The 19,257-nt window shown below is 55.7% G+C and overlaps 8 protein-coding genes and 1 non-coding gene across 9 annotated transcripts; 7 read left to right on the forward strand and 2 right to left on the reverse strand.

The window, feature by feature from the left end:
* Positions 1-130: 130 nt before the first annotated feature.
* B0T26DRAFT_119600 (Up-regulated during septation-domain-containing protein) lies at positions 131-2,715 on the forward strand. The gene is made up of 3 exons (XM_060433323.1): positions 131-697; positions 754-1,625; positions 1,680-2,715. The coding sequence occupies exons 1-3, from the start codon at positions 211-213 to the stop codon at positions 2,577-2,579; spliced, it is 2,259 nt and encodes a 752-aa protein (XP_060300029.1). The 5' UTR covers positions 131-210; the 3' UTR covers positions 2,580-2,715.
* A 1,763-nt stretch (positions 2,716-4,478) lies between these two features.
* Positions 4,479-5,276, forward strand: B0T26DRAFT_119760 (uncharacterized protein). The gene has a single exon (XM_060433325.1). The coding sequence runs from the start codon at positions 4,778-4,780 to the stop codon at positions 5,177-5,179; it is 402 nt and encodes a 133-aa protein (XP_060300030.1). The 5' UTR covers positions 4,479-4,777; the 3' UTR covers positions 5,180-5,276.
* Positions 5,277-6,125: 849 nt separating this feature from the next.
* Positions 6,126-6,578, forward strand: B0T26DRAFT_693348 (uncharacterized protein). The gene has a single exon (XM_060441196.1). The coding sequence runs from the start codon at positions 6,136-6,138 to the stop codon at positions 6,412-6,414; it is 279 nt and encodes a 92-aa protein (XP_060300031.1). The 5' UTR covers positions 6,126-6,135; the 3' UTR covers positions 6,415-6,578.
* A 1,184-nt stretch (positions 6,579-7,762) lies between these two features.
* Positions 7,763-7,881, forward strand: B0T26DRAFT_t46. The gene has a single exon. It is a non-coding gene; the product is annotated as a tRNA-Leu (tRNA).
* A 629-nt stretch (positions 7,882-8,510) lies between these two features.
* B0T26DRAFT_693351 (S-adenosyl-L-methionine-dependent methyltransferase) lies at positions 8,511-10,110 on the forward strand. Its single transcript, XM_060441197.1, has 4 exons — positions 8,511-8,772; positions 8,850-9,469; positions 9,567-9,687; positions 9,762-10,110. The coding sequence occupies exons 1-4, from the start codon at positions 8,564-8,566 to the stop codon at positions 9,916-9,918; spliced, it is 1,107 nt and encodes a 368-aa protein (XP_060300032.1). The 5' UTR covers positions 8,511-8,563; the 3' UTR covers positions 9,919-10,110.
* Positions 10,111-12,150: 2,040 nt separating this feature from the next.
* Positions 12,151-12,621, forward strand: B0T26DRAFT_747532 (uncharacterized protein; the record flags this gene model as incomplete). Its single annotated transcript, XM_060444854.1, has 1 exon — positions 12,151-12,621. The coding sequence occupies one exon, from the start codon at positions 12,151-12,153 to the stop codon at positions 12,619-12,621; it is 471 nt and encodes a 156-aa protein (XP_060300033.1).
* Positions 12,622-13,152: 531 nt separating this feature from the next.
* B0T26DRAFT_693362 (uncharacterized protein) lies at positions 13,153-14,239 on the reverse strand. The gene has a single exon (XM_060441198.1). It carries the CDS (start codon positions 13,952-13,954, stop codon positions 13,190-13,192), a length of 765 nt encoding a protein of 254 aa, XP_060300034.1. The 5' UTR covers positions 13,955-14,239; the 3' UTR covers positions 13,153-13,189.
* Positions 14,240-14,668: 429 nt separating this feature from the next.
* On the reverse strand, positions 14,669-16,419 carry B0T26DRAFT_737951 (uncharacterized protein; the record flags this gene model as incomplete). The annotated part of the gene is made up of 6 exons (XM_060443528.1): positions 14,669-15,217; positions 15,273-15,492; positions 15,554-15,810; positions 15,870-16,048; positions 16,102-16,252; positions 16,327-16,419. The coding sequence occupies 6 exons, from the start codon at positions 16,417-16,419 to the stop codon at positions 14,669-14,671; spliced, it is 1,449 nt and encodes a 482-aa protein (XP_060300035.1).
* A 5-nt stretch (positions 16,420-16,424) lies between these two features.
* B0T26DRAFT_121702 (uncharacterized protein) lies at positions 16,425-18,561 on the forward strand. The gene is made up of 3 exons (XM_060433327.1): positions 16,425-16,550; positions 16,735-16,917; positions 17,000-18,561. The coding sequence occupies exons 2-3, from the start codon at positions 16,824-16,826 to the stop codon at positions 18,205-18,207; spliced, it is 1,302 nt and encodes a 433-aa protein (XP_060300036.1). The 5' UTR covers positions 16,425-16,550; positions 16,735-16,823; the 3' UTR covers positions 18,208-18,561.
* The last annotated feature ends 696 nt before the right edge of the window (positions 18,562-19,257 follow it).

The following is a 19,257-nucleotide window of genomic DNA, read 5'->3' on the forward strand; positions in this document are numbered from 1 at the left end:
CCAACTGCTGGGTGGGCGAGCTTGCAAGCTCTCCCCAGGCATGGGCTAGGTCGATGTGCATAGATATATAGCCTCACCACATCCTTTGGCCTATCAGCCGGTCCATGGTGCGGGAGCCTTAAACTGCCTTCCTGGCCCTTATCTGCAATCACATCTTCCGGGCCAGTGACTATTCTACCTCTTACACATACCGGCCCAGCGTCTCCCCCAATGGCTCACATTACCAGTTGCATGCTGGGTTCCGGCACGGAAGACGTCTCCCTGAGCCCCAATAATTATATAGCACCAGGAGTCTCCCCACAAACTTCCAATGAGTCGGTATGCAACCACTTTAGCTCTCCCAGGCTTGAACCCATCTGCTTGCCGTTGGTCCAAGCTTACCATATATCACCGTTGCAGCTAGGCAGAGCGTCCCCTTCTGGAGACAAGCCGTTCGTCTGGAGGATGCATCAGACCGAGAGGAAATACCAGCTCTTCCCCAAAGACAAGCAAGCCGCTGCTGCCGCCGGGAAGTCGTTGGACCCGGAGCAGGCCTTTGCCCTAGCCATGGGCCAGAACGGCGAGAAGAGTGACAAGCCCGCTGCCGGGACCGGCTTGAGGATACGGATCAAGGAACACAACCTCATCCGCAGGCGGAAGGTCAGCGTGCCTGATCTGGGGCCTATGACTACCGTGCAGGAAGTGGCAATGGACTCACGTATGATATTGTCTGCGCAACATACCTCGCCTGCTCCGACGGCTGACATGTGGTAGCTACTATTCCCGGCCGCCCGCCTCTTCACGAACGATCGATCAGCGCCCCAGGCACCTCCTGGAAGCAGCATCACCTCTTCGAACACTCGGCGCTGTCAAAGAGCCAGGTCCTTGACGAGAGGCCAGAGCTCGGGTCCGCCAGCTCCAGCCCGGCCAAGGACGAAGCGAGACGGTCGCCGACCGGAGCACGACAGCCACTGTCGCCCAAGACGCTTGCACCACTGGTGATCCCAGCGCTAAACTCGGCTGTCCCTCGTCTAACTCACCAGATGTCTCTCAGCCGTCTTCGCTCAGGCAGCACCCCCATCGAGGCTCCAATTCGCTCGGCAAGGACTGATGACTCGCCCAGGGTGAGGACTCCATATACGCCGCTCTCAGCCGCCCTGACCACCCCAAAGTCTGCTGCTACCTCGGTCATGACTGCCTCTACTCTTCCCACCCCTCTGTCGGCACCGATCGAGTCCAGGTCGTCGCCAAAGCCCTGGGAGAAGGCGGCAAACTACGCAGTAGTCAGCACTCCCAAGGAGGGCACCCCAGAGGCGGCCTGCACGCCCAAGGCAGATCCCCTCGACACGCCCCTGAGCGCCTCGGCCACTGGCCACCGGAGGAACCAGTCCGAGTCGGGCAGCATCATGGAGAGGGGCCGTCCAAGGAAGCGAAGCGAGTCAGGAGGTGTCAACGGCCGGGCAGAGTCCAAGAGAAGCAAGAGCGTGGAGCGGCGAGCCTTTGAGTTCCTGCCCAAGGGATGGAAGGCAACCGACGCCATGAACATGATGAGGCAGGAAGAGATCGCCGCTATACAGAAGCAGGCGTTGCAACAAGCTGCTCGCTTTGAAGTCCTCAGAAAGGAGGACGTTGACAATCTGTCAAGGGTAAGATTGGTCACCGCCCCAACTTGAATAAGTTCGTGTCTGACTATTATGTAGGAGCTCCGCCAGCTTGACGAACGCACCGAGTATCTCCGCCGCACGTATACCTCGCTGCGTGCTGGCCGACGCAACCTCCACACTCGCATCTGCCAGTATCTCCGCTCGCCCCGCACCGCCAAGTTCAGCCACGACTCGATGCTCAAGCAAGAGGAGGCCCTCGCCGAGCTTGATGCTTCGATCGATGACTGGGTCAACAAACTTGAGCAGGCCGAGAACCGCCGCACTAGGGTGCGGCAGAAGCTCCTCGAGCACGTTGCGGCTGCCGCCACTCTCTCCGTGTCCGCTGGCGGTGTCGTGGGCGTGAGCGAGAGTCTACAGCACGCCATGGGAGTTCGCCCGCTAAACCCGGCGACTGCTCCCAGCAACATTTCAACGCCGCCCCGCAGCCCTACCAAACTCTCCTTTACTTCTCATGCCCAATCCTCATCTCCCTCCCCACAACGTGTTGTGGCCCAAGTCCCGTCCACCATCCTCGAGCAGCCTTTGTTTGAAGAGGCAGCTTCGATGAGGCCCGATGTAGAGTCCAAGGCAGAAGTGCCCGCTCCTCTGCGTCGCGCCGAGACCATTCGCATCTATGCCGACAATGATGTCTATGCCCTCCTGGCTGACGTGGAGCATGCCATCACCAAGATGAGCGGACGCGACTTCTCTCCTATCAAGGATGAGTCAATGTCGGAAGCTGGGCGGAAAAAAATCAACCGCTCTCGCAGCCACGAGCTGCTGAAGGCATCGACGAATAAGCCGCTGCCTTCGCTCATCGACGCCGAGAAGGCTTGCTCTAGCAGCACGCCACCTCCGCCTGTCGCTATTCCCTCACCATCCATCGACGTGCACATGGAGGAGATCTTCCTCACTAGCGCCGTTTTCAAGCCAGAGCGGTCCTTTACCGTCTGCTGATATCTTTTTTTATTTCTCGTTTACTTCCTCGTGCCGTGGAACATTGCCTTCTCACGATCATTATCTGCATGTCATGTCTTATGACTTTTTTTTTTACTTTGATTGACTCACGATGCTTACGGCCAACCCCTATACATTCCTTGGAAGCATTACATTACCTTTCTCTTCAATTCTCTAATATTTGTCATCACCCCGTTTTACTTTCTATCACCCTAATATCTTGAGCCTCAACATTATACCAGCATCACACGGCATTCCTGTGTATTTTAGCATGCATACCCATCCACACTGGCGTTGGCGGAGATTCTACTGGCTTCTTTTTTCTCTACGCATGTTGTCACGGCCGTATCAAGATATCCAGTGCGCCGAAGATACCGCAAAAGCCCTCCATGACTTAGGCATTCATTTTCCTTCCTACTGTATACATTCTGTATCTATCATGCCTGGCGGGGAAATTCCAAGGGCAGTTTAGCTTGTCATACCACCCCACCTTAGGTAGCTGTTGTTATCAACCGGCTGTTAACCTTGCTTTTGCCATTGCGCCTCTGATGTGCATATCTTGATTCCTTTGCGGGTGAAAAAAATGTCACGCGATGTATATGTCTATCTATATGGTGTGGTTCTACTTGGCATTGTTGGCCATGTGCTGTTGATCGCCGCCGGCATGAATGGAGGGGAAGAAAAAAAAGAGGGACTCGGGCGATCCGGAGCATGCCGGTCGTAGATATTCGGAGAGAAGATGGTGGGTTGAGAGAGCGGATCTTTTCGGTGGTGGGACATTTCTAGGTGCAGTAGGGTGAAACGAGGGGATGAATGTCCTGCGGAACACTGTCGGTATCTCGAGACGGGAGCCCACCGACGGACGGGAGGCGGAGGCGGAGCGGGGCCACGTCCTGATTGGGAAAGTCGTTCATGTTCGTTCAGAGGGCACGGCTCCTCCATGGCTTGGCTTCGCTGTGCTGTGTGGCGCACTTTGATCTCCTACATGTCTGTGTTACGTATCAACTACCAAGCTTGTTTTTTTTTCAATGTGTGGTGTGGTGTAGGAATACATAGGATGTAAATTGGAAGCTTGCGAGTGCTGTGTAGTGGTTGTGCGTGTCGGTGTTTATGTCGGTGTTAGTGCTGGCGGTTTTGGGTCCATGTGTATTGTTGTCAATTGTGGGTGTTGGAGTATGCCGTTTTAGGTGCATGTGTGTGTGTGTGTGTGTGTGTGTGTGTGTGTGTATGTGTGTGCGTGTGTGCATGCGTGTTTGTGTGTGTGTGTTGTGAGATGTGAGTTGTGAGTGGACGAGATTTCGAGGGTGAATGTCCGTGGTTGTGTCGGTTCGGTGTTCCGTTTTGGCTAGCTAGCTACCTTGCCTTGCCTTGCCTTGATTCTGCACGATTCGCAGAGTTTCACTTGGTATGTGCGGAACATGGAGTTGCACGCAGCAAGGGAGCTATCCGTAAGGGAGTTAGTTGCCCTCCCTTGCCTTGGCAGGTGGTTGGCTCGGAGGTTTCAGGTGCACTTCTCCATCTCCATCTCTTGTTTCACCGGCCCGGCCGGTGGTGTTCACTCTCTCGAATCTATCTCGAATTTCTTTTCTGCTGTTGGTAATTTATATGAAGGGTGATGCATTTTTTTATTATTTTTTTTTTGCCACCGCCAACCACCACTACCACCATCAACCCAATCTCGATACCTAATAGCGGGGTGGGAGGTTAAGGGGTTGTCGTAGTCGTTATCGCTGTTCGTCTTATTGCAGTGCTGATTAGGTAGATTAGATTTGAGTTGTGGTACTAAGTTGGGGTTTTCGTCGCTCCCCTTCTCTTTTTCTTCTTTTTTCCTTCTGTAGACAGGCTGTAAGCGCGCCCCCTATCTCCCGGTCGGTTGATTGAGGCTGAGATTTTTCCAACTCCAACCGTTCCGGGCTACAACCGATCTCGACTTTATTTAAACTCAGTCCCCTCAGAACATGATAACGAGATTGATATAGTGGTGCTGCAACGGGTTGCAGAGAGTAAAAATAGATCTTTCATTTATGTCTTATTTTATTTTATCTTCCTGACATAGGCCGGCAGCTGTGTTGGTTGACACCTACCAAGTTGGTAGGTAGTTATACTATCCACACGTGCTCTCCCTCTGCATGTAACCAACCGCGGGCCCCATTACCCTCCGCGTATAGCTTTTCTCGTGTCACCAAGTCAGGAATGGAATGTTTGTCCTTCTATCTGCGGGGCGGGTTCTTCCTTGTGTCACCGGGGAGGGGGGCCGGAGTTTGACCAGACCCGAACAGCGGGTGCCTGGTCGTAAGCTGTCGTTGTTGTCGAACACAGCCAGCCACTACACTGACGTGAGGCAAGGCAAGGCAGGCCCCCCGTTTATGGTGTCTGCATGTCATGTCTTGCGGATGGGATGGGGGTTATTGGGTGGGTGGACGGACATAACGGAGAGAGTATATAGAGACGGACTGGGAAACTCTGGTACTTGCAAAAGACCTGGCGAGTACATCCATAGCCTGTGCCAGGCAGACAGACTCTGGATGGCATATGAAAAAGATTGGACGAGTGCTTGCTTGGATCAGCTCCGTCGCCCTGCCTTGCTTTTTCTTGAGTAACCCTCCCCCCTTAATTACGGAGGCACCGAGGCACCGAAGCACCGAGGATCCGCGGGACGGAGCTCGGAGGACGTGCCCGGGGCTGAGCTGCCCAACTGGGTAGCTAGATACTCTACAGCCACTGCCGATCTTTAGCTGTATACTGCTGCTCTTGTTGTTTCTATTGCCACTGAGCCAGACTAGGTCGATGCATGCCAGTGCTCGAAAACGGACCGATTCGGGGCTGGACTAGCTCCGCAGGCTGGACGTTTGTGGCGTTTTGCTTTGGTCGTTTTCTTTTGGTCTGATAATATTTTCCGGTCTCTTCTTGCGGTTTGGCTCGGGTTAGTTGTTTCGTCTCTGGAAGCGTGTGTGCCTAGAGGTGTGCGTGTGTGTATGTGTGTGAGAAGTAAGTGGGTTAGAGAGAAGAGTGTGTGCGCAAGCCAGTTGACGAGTCTCTTCACACCCACTCTCCAGCACCCAACAGCCTCCCTGCTTCATGGTGAGACGCGAGTTACTCTAGAGGGTATTCCGTTAAAAGAAGGGCACGGCTCGTCGGTGGTGTGCCGTGTTTGCCTGCTGTGCGTGCGTGGTCTAAAGGGTATGCCGAGGCTTGCGGCGAAGCACGGAGCGGCGGCGCAGCTCGTCATACGGCCGCGGACACGGCTCGGAGATGTCAGTACGAGTTGCCGAGTCGATCCTGAGCTCGGGCTTGGCGTGCCGTCATCCCAAAAGGTTCTCTCTGGGGGAATAGTATCACCGAGCTGGTGTGGTGCCTGTTTGCCTGTTATCTGCCTGCCTGCCTGCTTACAACTTCTAGGCACCTCTGGCAGCTTGTTACGCAGTTACACGGGCACACGTGCCGCAGAGCGATCCTTCGCCATGCCGTTGCCCAATCGGAGCACCTTACAAGGCGGAAAGCGATTCGTCCTATCGTCCATCAGACGAGTTGCTTATCTGGAGTTGCCGGTTGATATATGTGCCTTTGCGGCGCTGATGTCTCGAAGCTCTCCATGGCGGTCACCTGGCTCTTGCTACTGGTCTGTGTGTTGACGCACATGCACGTAGACGTTGATTCAGTCAGAGCAGGAGGGTGGGTAAGGACAACTATCTCGACTCTGCAACCGGAAAGGCTGTGGCCCGTCACCTGGGGCGGGAACAACCCTAAGTGGCTTCTCAGGGGAGGCCGGGCACATGTGCTACAGATAGGATCCCGGGCTCTTCTACTCCTGGCTTCGCATCCTGCAGGCGGTTGACTGACGTGACGCTGCGCCGCCTTCTGTGCCCCTACCCAGCCGGAGGGAGAGGTGCGGTCTTTGGAGACTTTGAGCGCTGACGCAATATTGTTGCCGGAATCCGGGGAACATCTGACACGCAGGATGCCGGTGCGCTTATTTCTCCGTGTCATATATCATATCTCCAATGCGTCAACGTTAAAATAATTAATGATTACCTCACCATGGCTCGCTATGACAAACCGAAGAGTCGATGCAGTGCACTTTTGCACTTTTTGCGAATTTACTGAGCTCAGACAATACCCCTTTGCGCTGTTTCAAACAGCAATCTACAAGCCAGGATGCTCGATTGTCTTCCCGAATCCATATGCCGGGCTATATAAGCCGGCGCATTGACAGATCTGCTGCTGTTGCCCCTTTTGGCTCTGGTTCCTCCTGATCTGGAGTGCGTGATCCGTTGCACAGCAGGTACATTATCACAATCAAGTATAGACAGGAACGGAAACAGAGAGAGGGTGAGAGGAGGGGGGGCTGTCGGCGATCCACTGGACATCAAACACCAAACATCTGACGTGTGTGCGCACCAACCCCCTGAACCTGAGCCGGCATCTTCCCGGCACCTCGACGAGAGAAAGGCGTCACGCCACCGTGGCGAGAGACATGTTTCTATATATCGAACAATTGCCTGCCAGTTGATGGGTCAGCAAGCGCGGCATGAATGATCACCGTTGCCGCCGTCCAGGGCAGCTGTGGTTGAGCTGGCTAAGATTGGAAGCGTTCATGCAATGCCGAGGAGAGAGCTGGCTATATGAGAATGTGGCTTCATGGAATAAAACCGGTGGACTATTTAGTTGTCGATCTTAATCGTAGCAAAATATTACTTCTTAGCCAAGTAACCCGAGACTCTTCTCTCTAACCGCCAGCAAGACTATGCAAGAAGATACCTGCTCATTGATTCCTCCTCACCTGACGCTCAATATTAGCCAGATTCTAAGGGTTTATTTACTATGGGATGCTATATGCTTGCCTTGAGGGAAACTACGAGTATTGAGCTTCCGCCTTCTACCTATTTTGAGTCTCCAACGTTGTTACCTTCAACATTCGGTATTACAACGAGGTAACAACCTGCAATTCGTCCTATGTGGGGAAAGTTACAAAATTCAGCTTCATCTTCTCAAATGACTCTTAACTAGAGAAAAGGTTAATATCTTAGATAGACCTCTTGAGCTTCGGAAAGTTGAACATGGTCTTAAACTCTTGTCCTTGATCGTGTCTTCTCTCCAACCCAGGGTTAGGGTCACGGCCCTTCAGTTCGACCCTTACCCACCAGTCATAACTGCACCTAAATCTCGGACACATCATTAAAGCGGGCTGGGTGGCCGAGCGGTCTAAGGCGGTAGACTCAAGAAGTTCCACTATCTTCCTCACAGTAATGCGAGGTGATTTCTACTCTCGAAAGAGGCGCGCGTTCGAATCGCGCCCCAGTCAACCTTTCTTTTTTAGCTCCGTCTTCGACTGTCTCGATGGACGAATTCGATGGATATGTGCATTCCCGGTTCATTTTCATGCTGATGGCTTTTTGTCGCAGACACGCGCGCACACACGGATGCCGGCAGACGACGGGCGATGCGCATCGAGGCAATTCGGGCGTCGCAGACTCGCGGCCGAAGCGCACTGCCAACTCACCGCTCCGTGTCTCACTCAGTTGGCCCTTTCCTTTAGCATGCCGTCTGGGCTGCGGCTCCTGTATGCAGTGGAGGCGGTTGGCTTGAACGAGGATAGCCGGGTCATGACGTAGCAAATAAATACCTCCCTAGGTCTACACGGTAGCGAAGGCAAGGGCGACCGGTGCGCTGTAACCCTCTGCGTTCCTCGGTGGACACGAGAACACAGCTAATGCACCAAGGTACGGTAGGTACCGAGTAAAGGCAAAGTAATCCTCACATTCGATTGCAAGAGCCGGATCCAGTGCGGCAGAGACGAGTGAGCATTGGCAAAATTGACATTTCACCTTGTCGAGCGAATTTGGTTCGTGCCCTATCTAAGTCTGCCGCCGATCGCCAGCGCATCTTTTTTTGAGCCTCTGAGACAAGTAAAAATCATTCAAACCTCCCCGGCCCCCCCCCCCCCCCCCCCCAAAAAAAAAAAACCGAAAGCAAAGGAAAGCAAAATGGCGATAGCTTCATCCACCGCCAAACCCGCCGCAGGCGCGCCGCCGGCTGCACCAAGCACAAGTACGGACCACCAATCGCAGACAACTCCCGACCTCAGCAAGGAATATGACACACCACTCGGACTCGCGCACACCACAATGCAGGCCCTCAAGGGCCGCATCAAGCTGCACTACGACCTCGCCAGCGACTATTACCTGAACCTCTGGTACCGCGGCCCTCTCTTTTGTGTCTATCTGTCGGTTGTCTGAACTTTTGCTGATGTGACGCGCGCGAGGGAAAAAGGGGCGAGCACATCCACCACGGGTATTGGCCGACGGACGAGTCTAAGGCCACCGACTCCAAGGAGGTTGCCCAGCTGGCCCTCATCAAGCTGCTGCTCGACGTGTCACGCGTCGCCGACGGCAGCCGCGTGCTCGACGTCGGCTGCGGCGTCGGCGGCACCTCGCGCTATCTCGCCGCCGAGCTGGGCTGCACCGTCACCGGCATCACCATCTCGCCCAAGCAGGTCCAGATCGCCACCCGCCTGACCAAGGCGGCGGCGGCCGCCGCCGCCGCGTCTGCCTCCTCGCCACAGCTGCAGCAGTCGACATCGGCGTCAGCGCAACCGCCGGCTGCCGCCGCAGACGCTGCCGACGCCGACGGCTTCATCCGCCTCGGCAAGGGCCGCGTGCGCTTCGTCGAGCTCGACGCCGAGAGCATGGGCGACTACTTTGCCGCGTCCTCGGAGAGCTTCGATGCCGTGTGGATCAGCGAGGCGCTGTCGCACTTCCCCAACAAGGCGCTCTTCTTCCGCAACGCCTACCGGCTGCTCAAGGCCAGCGGCAAGCTTGTGCTTGCTGACTGGTTCAAGGCTGACGGCCTGGGCCAGGCCGAGTTCGACGCCGACATCAAACCAATAGAGGGTATGCATATGCCGCGAGTCTCGCCTTTCCTTTCCTTTTGGTCACTGTGGTAGATGAAATGGAACCAAGGTTGCTGACGAGACGAAAAAAAAAACAGACGGCATGCTGCTCCCGCCCCTGTGCGTGCAGCACGACTACGTGCGCCTCGCCGAGGAGGCCGGGCTCGAGGTCCTTGCCGGCGGGCCCAAGGACATCAGCCAGAACGTGAGCAAGACATGGTGAGTCCTGTTCTTCTATACTAATATTTCTGTTAAGAAAATGGGACTGGCGGGCTGACAACCCACTTCCGCAGGGACATCTCGTGGGCGCTCGTGCAGAACCCCGCGCTCTGGGCGTTTGCCTTTTCGCAGGGCCGCGACGGAATCGCGTTCCTCCAAGCCTTCCGGGCCATGCGCCGCGGCTATGCCAACGGCAGCTTCCGGTATGCCGTCATGACGTTTGAGAAGTGAACAGCCAGCTGCTTTGCCTGTTCTCCTGTATAGACCCCTAGACGCCGTGGATAGATAGATAGGTATATACCTAGACACAGATAACACAAAATATGGCGCAGCTCTTTTCCGTTGATGAGGATGGTGGTGTTGATGGTGGCGATCCTTGTTTTCTCAGAGTGAGTTTAGACGGCGGGAGTGAGGCAGGCTGAGCTGAATGGAATGAGAATGAGTCGAGAGGTCATCAGCACTAACTACGTAGCTTGACTAGCTGGCCGGGAAACCGAGAATCAACTAACTGAGTAGATGGATCAACCTCTGCTCACTGACCAACTGACTGACTGACTGACTGACTGACTGACGCGTCCGAGACAAAACCCCGTCTGCTGATTATGGCGATCCTAAAGATGATGGTGATGGATGGATAGATGGACAGATCCTCATCGGCGGCAGCGCCTCGATGCCAGCCAGGTAAGATGCCTTGCCTTGCCTTACCTAGGTGTATGTATGTGTAGATTGGTGTAGTGTAAGTCGGTGTGTCTGTCCCTGGAATGAATAAAATAGAGCAGACCCCGTAGTCTGATTCGTGCGTTTGCGGGACGCGACACACTTCCTTCCTTCTCAAGGCTGAGTGAAGCCGAAGCCAAGAAAAACGAGGATCAGCTTCCCCGCTGTTTTTTCGGTGATGTTGTCTCTGAGAACGGTGGTGCTGGTCGACTTATGCCCCGAATAGGCAGTCTTGTGTTCCATGTCAGATGGCGATGTGGTGGACGAGTGAAAGCCCCCTCTTGAAGTTTGACACTGTGGTTTTTCAGTTCTCACTCAAAAGGGTGGTAATTATGTTTTAGGAGAGAGGATTACTACTACGAATAACTGTCAATCACGTTTGGTGTCGACACTGCAGCTCGTGTTGCGGATGGCTCGGGTGAGAGAGAGACTGAGCGAGTTGTCTCTGACCCCAAGTTTTGTTTCTTGTCTAGAAAAACGCTATTGGGAGACAATTGACAGGTGACCGCCTTGGCGGAAATAATACGAGAGGAGAGCGACGATCAACTGGCTCCTTGGTGTGCTGCTATCTGCTGGCTGTTTTCGTGTTCGCAGGCTTGGGCTTACTTGCCATGTGAGCGTGGGTGCGTATGGGGATGTGGCTGTGTTATTGTCAGATGGGATTCAGACGGATGGATAGATCCTGTCTTGCGTTAAGCCACAGGCGCAGGCGCAGGCAGGCCATGTTGCTAACGGCTTCTTCGGGGCTTCTCTTTTAGTTTCACGAGGCTGGAATTTAGAGAGAGACATGGCGGGCAGTTCGGCAATCTGTTAACAGCTAACATTTGTGGGTTTCTATTACAAGACGCCCCCCTTTTTTAATGTTGCCCCTTTTGGCTTACACGCCATATTCAACTGCTGTGCTCGACTCTGCTCGCCGGTACAGCCTCGAGCGAATACAGAAATACATCGACAGCAGACTCGCGCTGGCCATTGCGGATAAAGTCGGGTGCCACGGTAGTATCCATTATGTTTTCTGTAGTCTTGCAGCTGCTGCGACTCCGAGTCCGCATCGAGACTTGTCCCGTCTCAAGACTCGCCCAGGTAGGTATCTACTACCTCGCAGCTATTATTAGTGGGCAGAGCATCATGCTATTAGCCAGTGGCCGGGGAGTCACGGGCCGCAGCCACTCCCTCAATAATATTTTTTTTTTGCAGAGTTGGCGAGGCAGCGTATTTACCCGCGGGCCTAATCTTTCCTCTGGGCTGGCTGTGTGCAACACCAAGACAACAGCCGTCAGCAGCATCCTCAGCCCTGCGGGATTTCAACAGCAAACCGCCGTATAGCTGCCCATACGAAGAAATGCGACGCTGGCGTGTGGCCGCGACGGAGGAGACAGCAAATGCCCGGGCTGAGCTGTTGGCGAATATACGGAATGAGACATTGCTCACCGGTTCCGTCATCTCACCGTCACGTTGTCTAGGTACGTTGCCTGGCTAGGAGCGGTGCTTGGCCTTGGGTCCGTCTCCTTCGCCTCCTCGACTGGCCGAGGTGGCGAGATGAATGCCAGCCGAGTAAGTAGACGAATAGATGTATAAAAACCGGCTCGCAGCTGGCTCTCCTTGCCTTCTCTCATCTTATCGTATCTTAAACCAGTTGACAACTCACTCACACAAACAAGCAACCAACCAACAACACAAAATATCAACAAAGCAACCCGCTCAACCTCACAACAAAACAAAACAAAACAAAACAAAACAACTAACATGCATTTCACCACCCTGATCGTCGCGGCCCTCGCCTCGACCTTTGCCGCAGCAGCACCTGCCACTCCCTCTAACACTAAACGCGCCTGCACACAGATCTTCCCAGCAGGCGTCACGGCAATCCACCTAGCCAAGAATGCCGCCATCAACATCCAGCAGGACCTGGCCTTTTCCGTGCCAGCGGGCGCGGGCGGGCCATGCAGCCTGGTAGCGACGTTCCCGGTGGGGTTTTCCATCGCGAACTCGGGGCAGGCGCTGGTCGACGTGGTGGCCGTCGACGGGCCGGCGCCCGGTGCGCTCGTCGGGTCCATCACCTTCGCCAGCGACCCCGTGAGCCCGACGTTCCGCACTATCAACTCGTTCGCATGCCGCCCGAATATGCTGTTCCGCCTGCGCATCTCGGGCGCCCAGGGCGCGGTTGATTTTGCGGAGGGCAATGGCGCCGGCGTAGCGCTGACGTATAGCTGCTGAGCTGAGCTGTGTCCGGTGATGTGTGCGTTTGCGTGTCTCTCTCTCTTGGGTTATGGCATGGGATGGTTGGGGGTAGGGATAGGCAGGAGTTTAGATTTGCGGTTTAGTCGTGCGTTAAAAGGGGCGGATAGGGGCACCAATCTTTTTTTTAGGGGGGGGGGGGGAATTTATTAGGTTAACTAGGTATTGAGAATCGTCATTTACGAGTTTGCACGTTTCTGTTCAACACGATTTGTTTCCCTGACCAAAACATCAAGTCTTTCGGCCTCGCATTCACAACGTGTCTGTAGAGTGATAAAGTCAAACTGCCCAGCGGGTGTGAGAACTTACTTGAAGCCGTATAAGTGCTCGGGGATTTGCCAGCACAATGTTGCCTCCTCCCTTTGACAACACATGCCTCCCCATACCCAGACGATATCAAAACCCTTCCACTCCTGTCATCCCCAAACAGCACCGCGTCAGCCCCTAATCCCACCAGATACACATCTGTGGAAGCTGCTCCTCGAGTAGGCAGGTAGACGAACAAAAACACCCCCCCCCCCCCCTTTTCACCACCCTCCCTCCCCACTTACACCACAGCCCTCAAATCGCTCACTAACCTGCGCCCCGGCCTCGCAATACTATCCTCATCATGCGGTAGATCCCTAGCCGTCTCCTTAATCGCATCATCAACCCACACCCTCACCTCCTCTAGCTGCATGACAACTCTCACATACCCATCGATCCTCTCCCTGTCCCCGCCCAGCAGCTCCGCAGAACCAAGATAGGTCTGCAACCGCAGCACGACGGGCGCGTAGAACGCATCCACGGCACTAAATTGAGGCCCAGCGAGGAACGGCCCGCCGAAGCGCGCCAGCCCGTCGGTCCACAGCTCGCCGACGCGGCGCAGGTCGGCGCGCAGTGCGTCGCTGGCAGAGTCGGGACCAGAGAGCGCGATGCGCAGCCCGACGTTCATGCCCAGCTCGTCGCGCAGCGCGGCGAAGCCGGCGTGCATCTCTGCGGTCGCGGAGCGGGCCCATGCGCGCGCGGCGGGGGCGGGCGGGTAGATGTTTTTCTTGTTGCTCTCAGTAGAGTGGGCTTCGGCGAGGTACTCGACGATGGCGAGCGAGTCCCACAGCACGAGCGGTTCTTTGGAGGTATCGTGTGAGACATGTAGGCACGGCACGCGGGCCACGGGGGAAAAGGCCGACCACTGCGGCTGGCGGAAGGAGCCCGTCTCTTCCAGCGCGTGCAGGACCTCGTCGAAGGGGATCTCGAGGACGCGCATCAGTAGCCAGGGCCGCAGGGACCACGAGCTGTAGTTCTTGTTGGTGATGTGCAGGCGGTAGGCCATTTTGTTGTGATGTGTTGTGCTGTTGTTTTGATGTTATGAGATTGGTCTCAGTCTCCCTTCAGAAAGTCTTTTGCTCGCACCCCCTTTCCCCTGTTTCCCAAAGAGTCTTCGCTTTCTGCTTCTCCCAGGTCGTTAGTTAAATAACAAACAAATTTCTGTCCGGCAAGCAGCTCGCATACCATACCAAAATTCACTAGATAACACGCCAGAGGGCACTATGAGTCAGAAAGGGGCTGCAGCGTTAACTAGTTCAGACGGAGACCGTCAGGATGCCGCAAGCCGCAGAGGGGAGCAGCCGTCCGATAAGAAGCGCAATATAGCCGATGCAGCTATAGACCTAGACCTTGACACTGCGAAGGCCCCGCAATGCTGCCTCGTCTAGGAAGCTCCCAGTAGCAGTCGCGCCTTGCCGTTGACCGGCTGCATCGGCTCCGAAGACGCTCATGTTGTGACTCGTGAAAGTGCCAGCAAGGTTGGCGTAAAGGACACACACTCGGACTGTGCATGGGACCATGGGCCCATGGCTTGCAACCTGATTTGACATGAACTGGCTTCGAAATAGATGCATCTGAGCTATCAACTCCGGCGCTGGGCGAGCCTCCATACAAGGCCGGACGAGCAACGCCTTATCATACCACATCGGCAACCAGTAGATAAACCCTATCTATCATCCGATATTTTTGCTCCTTTTTTCTTTCGTCTAACCCTATACGTCTATGCAGCAGCAACCGGCTGAACTTCTTTCTCCTTGGCCTTCTGCGCCTTTTTGGCTTCTATTTGCTTCTGCTTCTCCAGCTTCTTCAACTGGTTCTTGGTCAGCTTGCCATCGCCCTCCGCCGCCTCACCCGCTGCAGTCCCAGCAGCTCCTTCCACCTGAGGAACCACGATGGGAGCCCGGGGGTTGCCGGCCCACTTCAGCGGCCGCCTGTCCATGAACTGGTGAACGATCTCGTCGTCCACCTTTGCTCTCCGTTCCTGGAAGGCCTTGACGTATGTCTGCAGCTCCTTGATGCAAATCGCTTTGAGGTCGCCCGTGAGCAGCTCGCCAGACTCGTACGCCAGCCGGATCTTCTCCAACTCTTCGTCGTCCTCGAGGAAGAAGCGAAGATACAGGAAAGAGACATCGACGCTGGTGTCTCCCCCCTTTTCTCTATGCTCCTCGACCGTGGTCTTTCCGCCCGAAAAGGCGTACTTGTTAATCTTGTTCTTGATTTGGTTGGGCGTGTCCTTCATGAAGATGGCGCTTTCGTCTACAGACGCCGACTGGACAGCGTTAGCCTAGAGACACGTTGGAGACCTTATTGCGATTGAGAATTACCATCTTGGTGCCAGGGCCCTGCAGGGCGTCTAGAAACTTGGAGTGAAGCAAGCTCGGCTTTGCATAGTGTATCCTCGCAGCAACATCCCTGGCCATGCGGAAGTAGGGATCTTGGTCAATGGCGCACGGAATTAGGGCGGGTATCAAGTTCGTCTTGGTCTCGTCGGTGCCAAAGATGTGCGGGAAGGAGGAAGCAAAGCTGGTCGCTCCCTGGATGCTCCTGCACGAACCGGCCGTGTTAGTGCTACTACTCTAAAAATGTGAGAGAATGGCCAAAGTACCCAAAGTGGATCTTGCCAATGTTTGTGCTGTCGTTGAATCCAAAGATTGCACGGCTTTGGTTCAGCGTGATGTGCTTTGAGAGGCGGACGACGTTTCGGTAGAAAGCGCCACCCATGAATTCGAAATCCGAAAAGATAAAAGTCTTGGCTGGGTCAAAGCCAATGGCGATGATGTCCTTGGCATTGGTATAGCAGTACCCCTGGACTTCTTCGACCGTCCTCTTGTCCGAGAACAGATATTTCTCGTCGTCCGTAAGCTGAGCTCGGTTAGCTACACCACACAATAGAAGCGGTAACTAGCCGAATGAGGCCGCACCATGATGACCAGGGGACAGTCCAGCGCCTCTTGGAGCCATTTTGTAAACTCGAATGGGATCGTGTGGCCGACATGGACGCTGTCCGACGAGGGGCCGCGGCCGGTGTAGAGGAAGAAGGGCTCGCCGCGCTCGTAGCGGTCGAGGATGAGGTCGAAGTCACGGTGGGAGAAGACAATGCCTGGCCGGGGTCAACACACGCGGTAACGCAAGTTTTTAAACGTCAAGACAGACCTCTGCGGAGGAAGCGATGTGGCTTCTGGCCCGTCAGGCGCTCGAAGCGCTCGAGGAGGGCCGGGTCGATCCTCTTTGTGCCAAACTCGTCGACCAGCTTCGAGTAGTCGATCGCCTTCATGACGCCGTCCTCGCCAACCTCTCCCGAGACCTATGCAGCAAATCAGCGGGCCGCTGCGGCTTTAGTCGCGAGTCGCACCCGACACCACACCACACTGCACTGACATTGTAGGGGTCCACCGACTGCTTCGACTCCTTTGCGACAGCTTCGGGCAGGGGGGACTCGTTCAGAGCCTCTGCATTCACCGTCGTCGCCATGTTGGGATGGGTGCTCGGAAAGCTGCCGTGATCAGAGACGAGTATAATTGGGATGCGCCGACGGTTGGGCTCAGAACGGCGCTGGCGCAGGTGAACACTGTTGGTGGGCTTTAATCTTTGCGGGTGAAGAGGTGAGTCAGTCAGTACAGTCACCCAAGACGACAATTGGCGTTGCGGGGGAGGGGCATTTGGTGCACAGTGCATTCACACACAGTGTCCAGTGTCGTGTCAGTTTTGGGGAAAGGCGGCAAGCTGGGGCAGAATGGGTTTGGAGTTGTTCCCGGCAGGCACGCCGCGAAGCTAATAATAATTTAGGGCACTTTAAGTAGGCAGTTGGACGGGATCGCGAACTAATCTTGCGACCTTGGCAGCCAGAGTTTTGTGTCTTTTGCTATTTCGCAACCATGTTGACGGCACCATGGGTGTGCCGAAGCTGTGTGCGGTCGCTGCGGTCCCTGTGGATTCCCCATCCTCGGCTCCTACGAAGAGCTAGCACAAGTCGGTCTCGTCTCCAACCACGGTCTGAACTGGCCGTCGCGCCCTCGGCGGGCTGTTTTGCTGACTGGCAGCTCCTTTGCAGACGGCGCGACCGACCCCACGCCCGGCATCTCGCCGTCCCTCTTGGAGAGGGCGCGCAAGATTGCCGCCGAGCACGGCCAATTGAGCGTCTCGTTGGAAGCGAACTTCGATCCCAAGACGGCAAAACGCGCCGGCGAAATCTCGAGAGTCGCGGCGGCGCTCAGAGAGTTCGAACAGGCGAGGACGGGGCTCGGCGAGCTTCAGACGCTGTTGACATCGGACGATGCCGAGATGCGAGAGCTCGCCCAAGACGATCTCGAGGCTACCAAAGCCCAGCTGGCCGACCTCGGGCACAACCTGTCGGTGGCCCTGTCGCCCAAGCACCCCTTTGCCGACATGCCCTGCCTGATCGAAATCCATCCCGGCCCGGGCGGCACCGAGGGGCGCTTCTTCGCCGACACCGTTTTCCACATGTACCAAGCCTACTGTGCGAACAAGGGCTACCGCACGCGCGTGGTGCAGTACGAGGCCTCGGACAGCGACGGCCAGAAGGGGTCCGAGGGCGAAATCGCGCTGCAGGAAGCCGTGCTCGAGGTGCAGGAGCCCGGGGCGTACGCGGCCTTCCGCGGCGAGGCCGGCATGCACCGCGTGCAGCGCGTGCCGGCCACGGAGAAGAGCGGGCGGACCCACACAAGCGCCGTGGCGGTGTGGGTACTCCCCTCCTTCCCGGAAAACTCGGGGCCGGGCACAGCGAGCGACGTGGAAAACCCCGACAGCGACTTCTACATCGACCCGACCGAGGTGCGCACCGAGACGATGCGCGCGCGCGGGGCGGGCGGCCAGCACGTCAACAAGACCGAGTCGGCGATCCGGCTGACCCACATGCCGACCGGGACCACGGTCAGCATGCAGGATTCGCGGTCGCAGGCGAGCAACCGGGTGTCTGCGTGGCGCATCCTGCGCTCGCGCATCGCGGCGCAGAAGCGCGAAGCGCGCGAAGAGCTGACGCGCAGCATGCGGAGCAGCGTGCTCTCGCAGTCGCAGATCACGCGCGGCGACAAGATCCGCACCTACAACTACCAGCAGGACCGGTGTACGGACCACCGCAGCGGCATGGACGTGCACAACCTCCCCGACGTGCTAGCCGGGGGGGGTTCGCTGAACAAAATCATGGACAGCGTCCAGACGTGGCTGCTCGACAGGGACATCCAAAACGTAATCGCCGAAGAGGAGGCTACCAGTGCTAGCGATAAGAAAGGGGGCAAATAGGGGCCTCTGATCGTGTGCCAACCCAGGCAGCTAGCTATCGCCGCCATGTATAATTGCCTACCTTGGCCACTAGGCGTCTCTGTACAAATGGGCTTAGACATGGGAATAATTCTGTTCAATACACTTCAATTCATTCTCGGTACCTGCATCTCGACGTCGACCGCCTTTCCTCCAGCCTCGGATATACCGAGCATGTGTCTGCTGTTCCAATTCGACTCAAGAAACAAGCATTGCCATGAAGCTTGTTTCTTTGGTCGAAAGCTTGACATGCCAACTGCAGGACTTTGGGAGTGGACGAGGTTGCAAGTTGCAGCAATGACGCGGTCCATCTTTGCCTTTGCCCCCTTAGGCAGGAAAGCTCCCCTCATCCCGTCACTGCTAAAGAAGGCACGACAGGGAAGGACTCGGAGCTAGAGTCCGCTGCTGCATCGTGCAGTATCGTCCAATCACAAGGCCGGGTTCCCCGAGGACCTGCCCCTTTTGGACGCACGAACGCCAAGGAGGAACCTGCTAGGCCGATTTCTCATGCGTATCATTTTCTCCTCTTCTTCAACCCAACGGCCAGCCACCATTGAATCCACGGACCAGGCCGCCACCCGCTCGCTGGCCCCCAACTTCCATCCATTAACATTGGCACGGACACGGACATGAAAATAAGGACTAATCCAAGCGTGCTCCTTTCTATTTCAGCCACGCACGATAAGGATTTACATGACAGAGGCAATAAGCTGTTCGACGAGAGCGGGTTGAAATGGAAGCAGTATACACCCCGTTCGGTACCGGTCTAGACAGCAGGTAGGTCCCTCGTGCCTTTTAGCCACGCCTTGTCCGACACTGCAGGGCATCATGCCGCGCGCCGGGCCGCTTAGCCCATTCATCAGTGTTCTCGCTCTATCCGACCATCCATGATGCTATGTACAGTACATTGCTTGTGAGTAGTGTACACTAAGTACGACCTCCCCGTAAGAGCCAAGCTTTTCCCGAATCTGGGGAATCTTAACTTACACAGGTGCACTACCTTATCTGCCACGCCGATTGTTCGTTCATCCG

Source organism: Lasiosphaeria miniovina (genome assembly GCF_030549165.1).
Source record: "Lasiosphaeria miniovina strain SMH2392-1A chromosome Unknown B0T26scaffold_2, whole genome shotgun sequence".
Classification (NCBI taxonomy): domain Eukaryota; kingdom Fungi; phylum Ascomycota; class Sordariomycetes; order Sordariales; family Lasiosphaeriaceae; genus Lasiosphaeria; species Lasiosphaeria miniovina.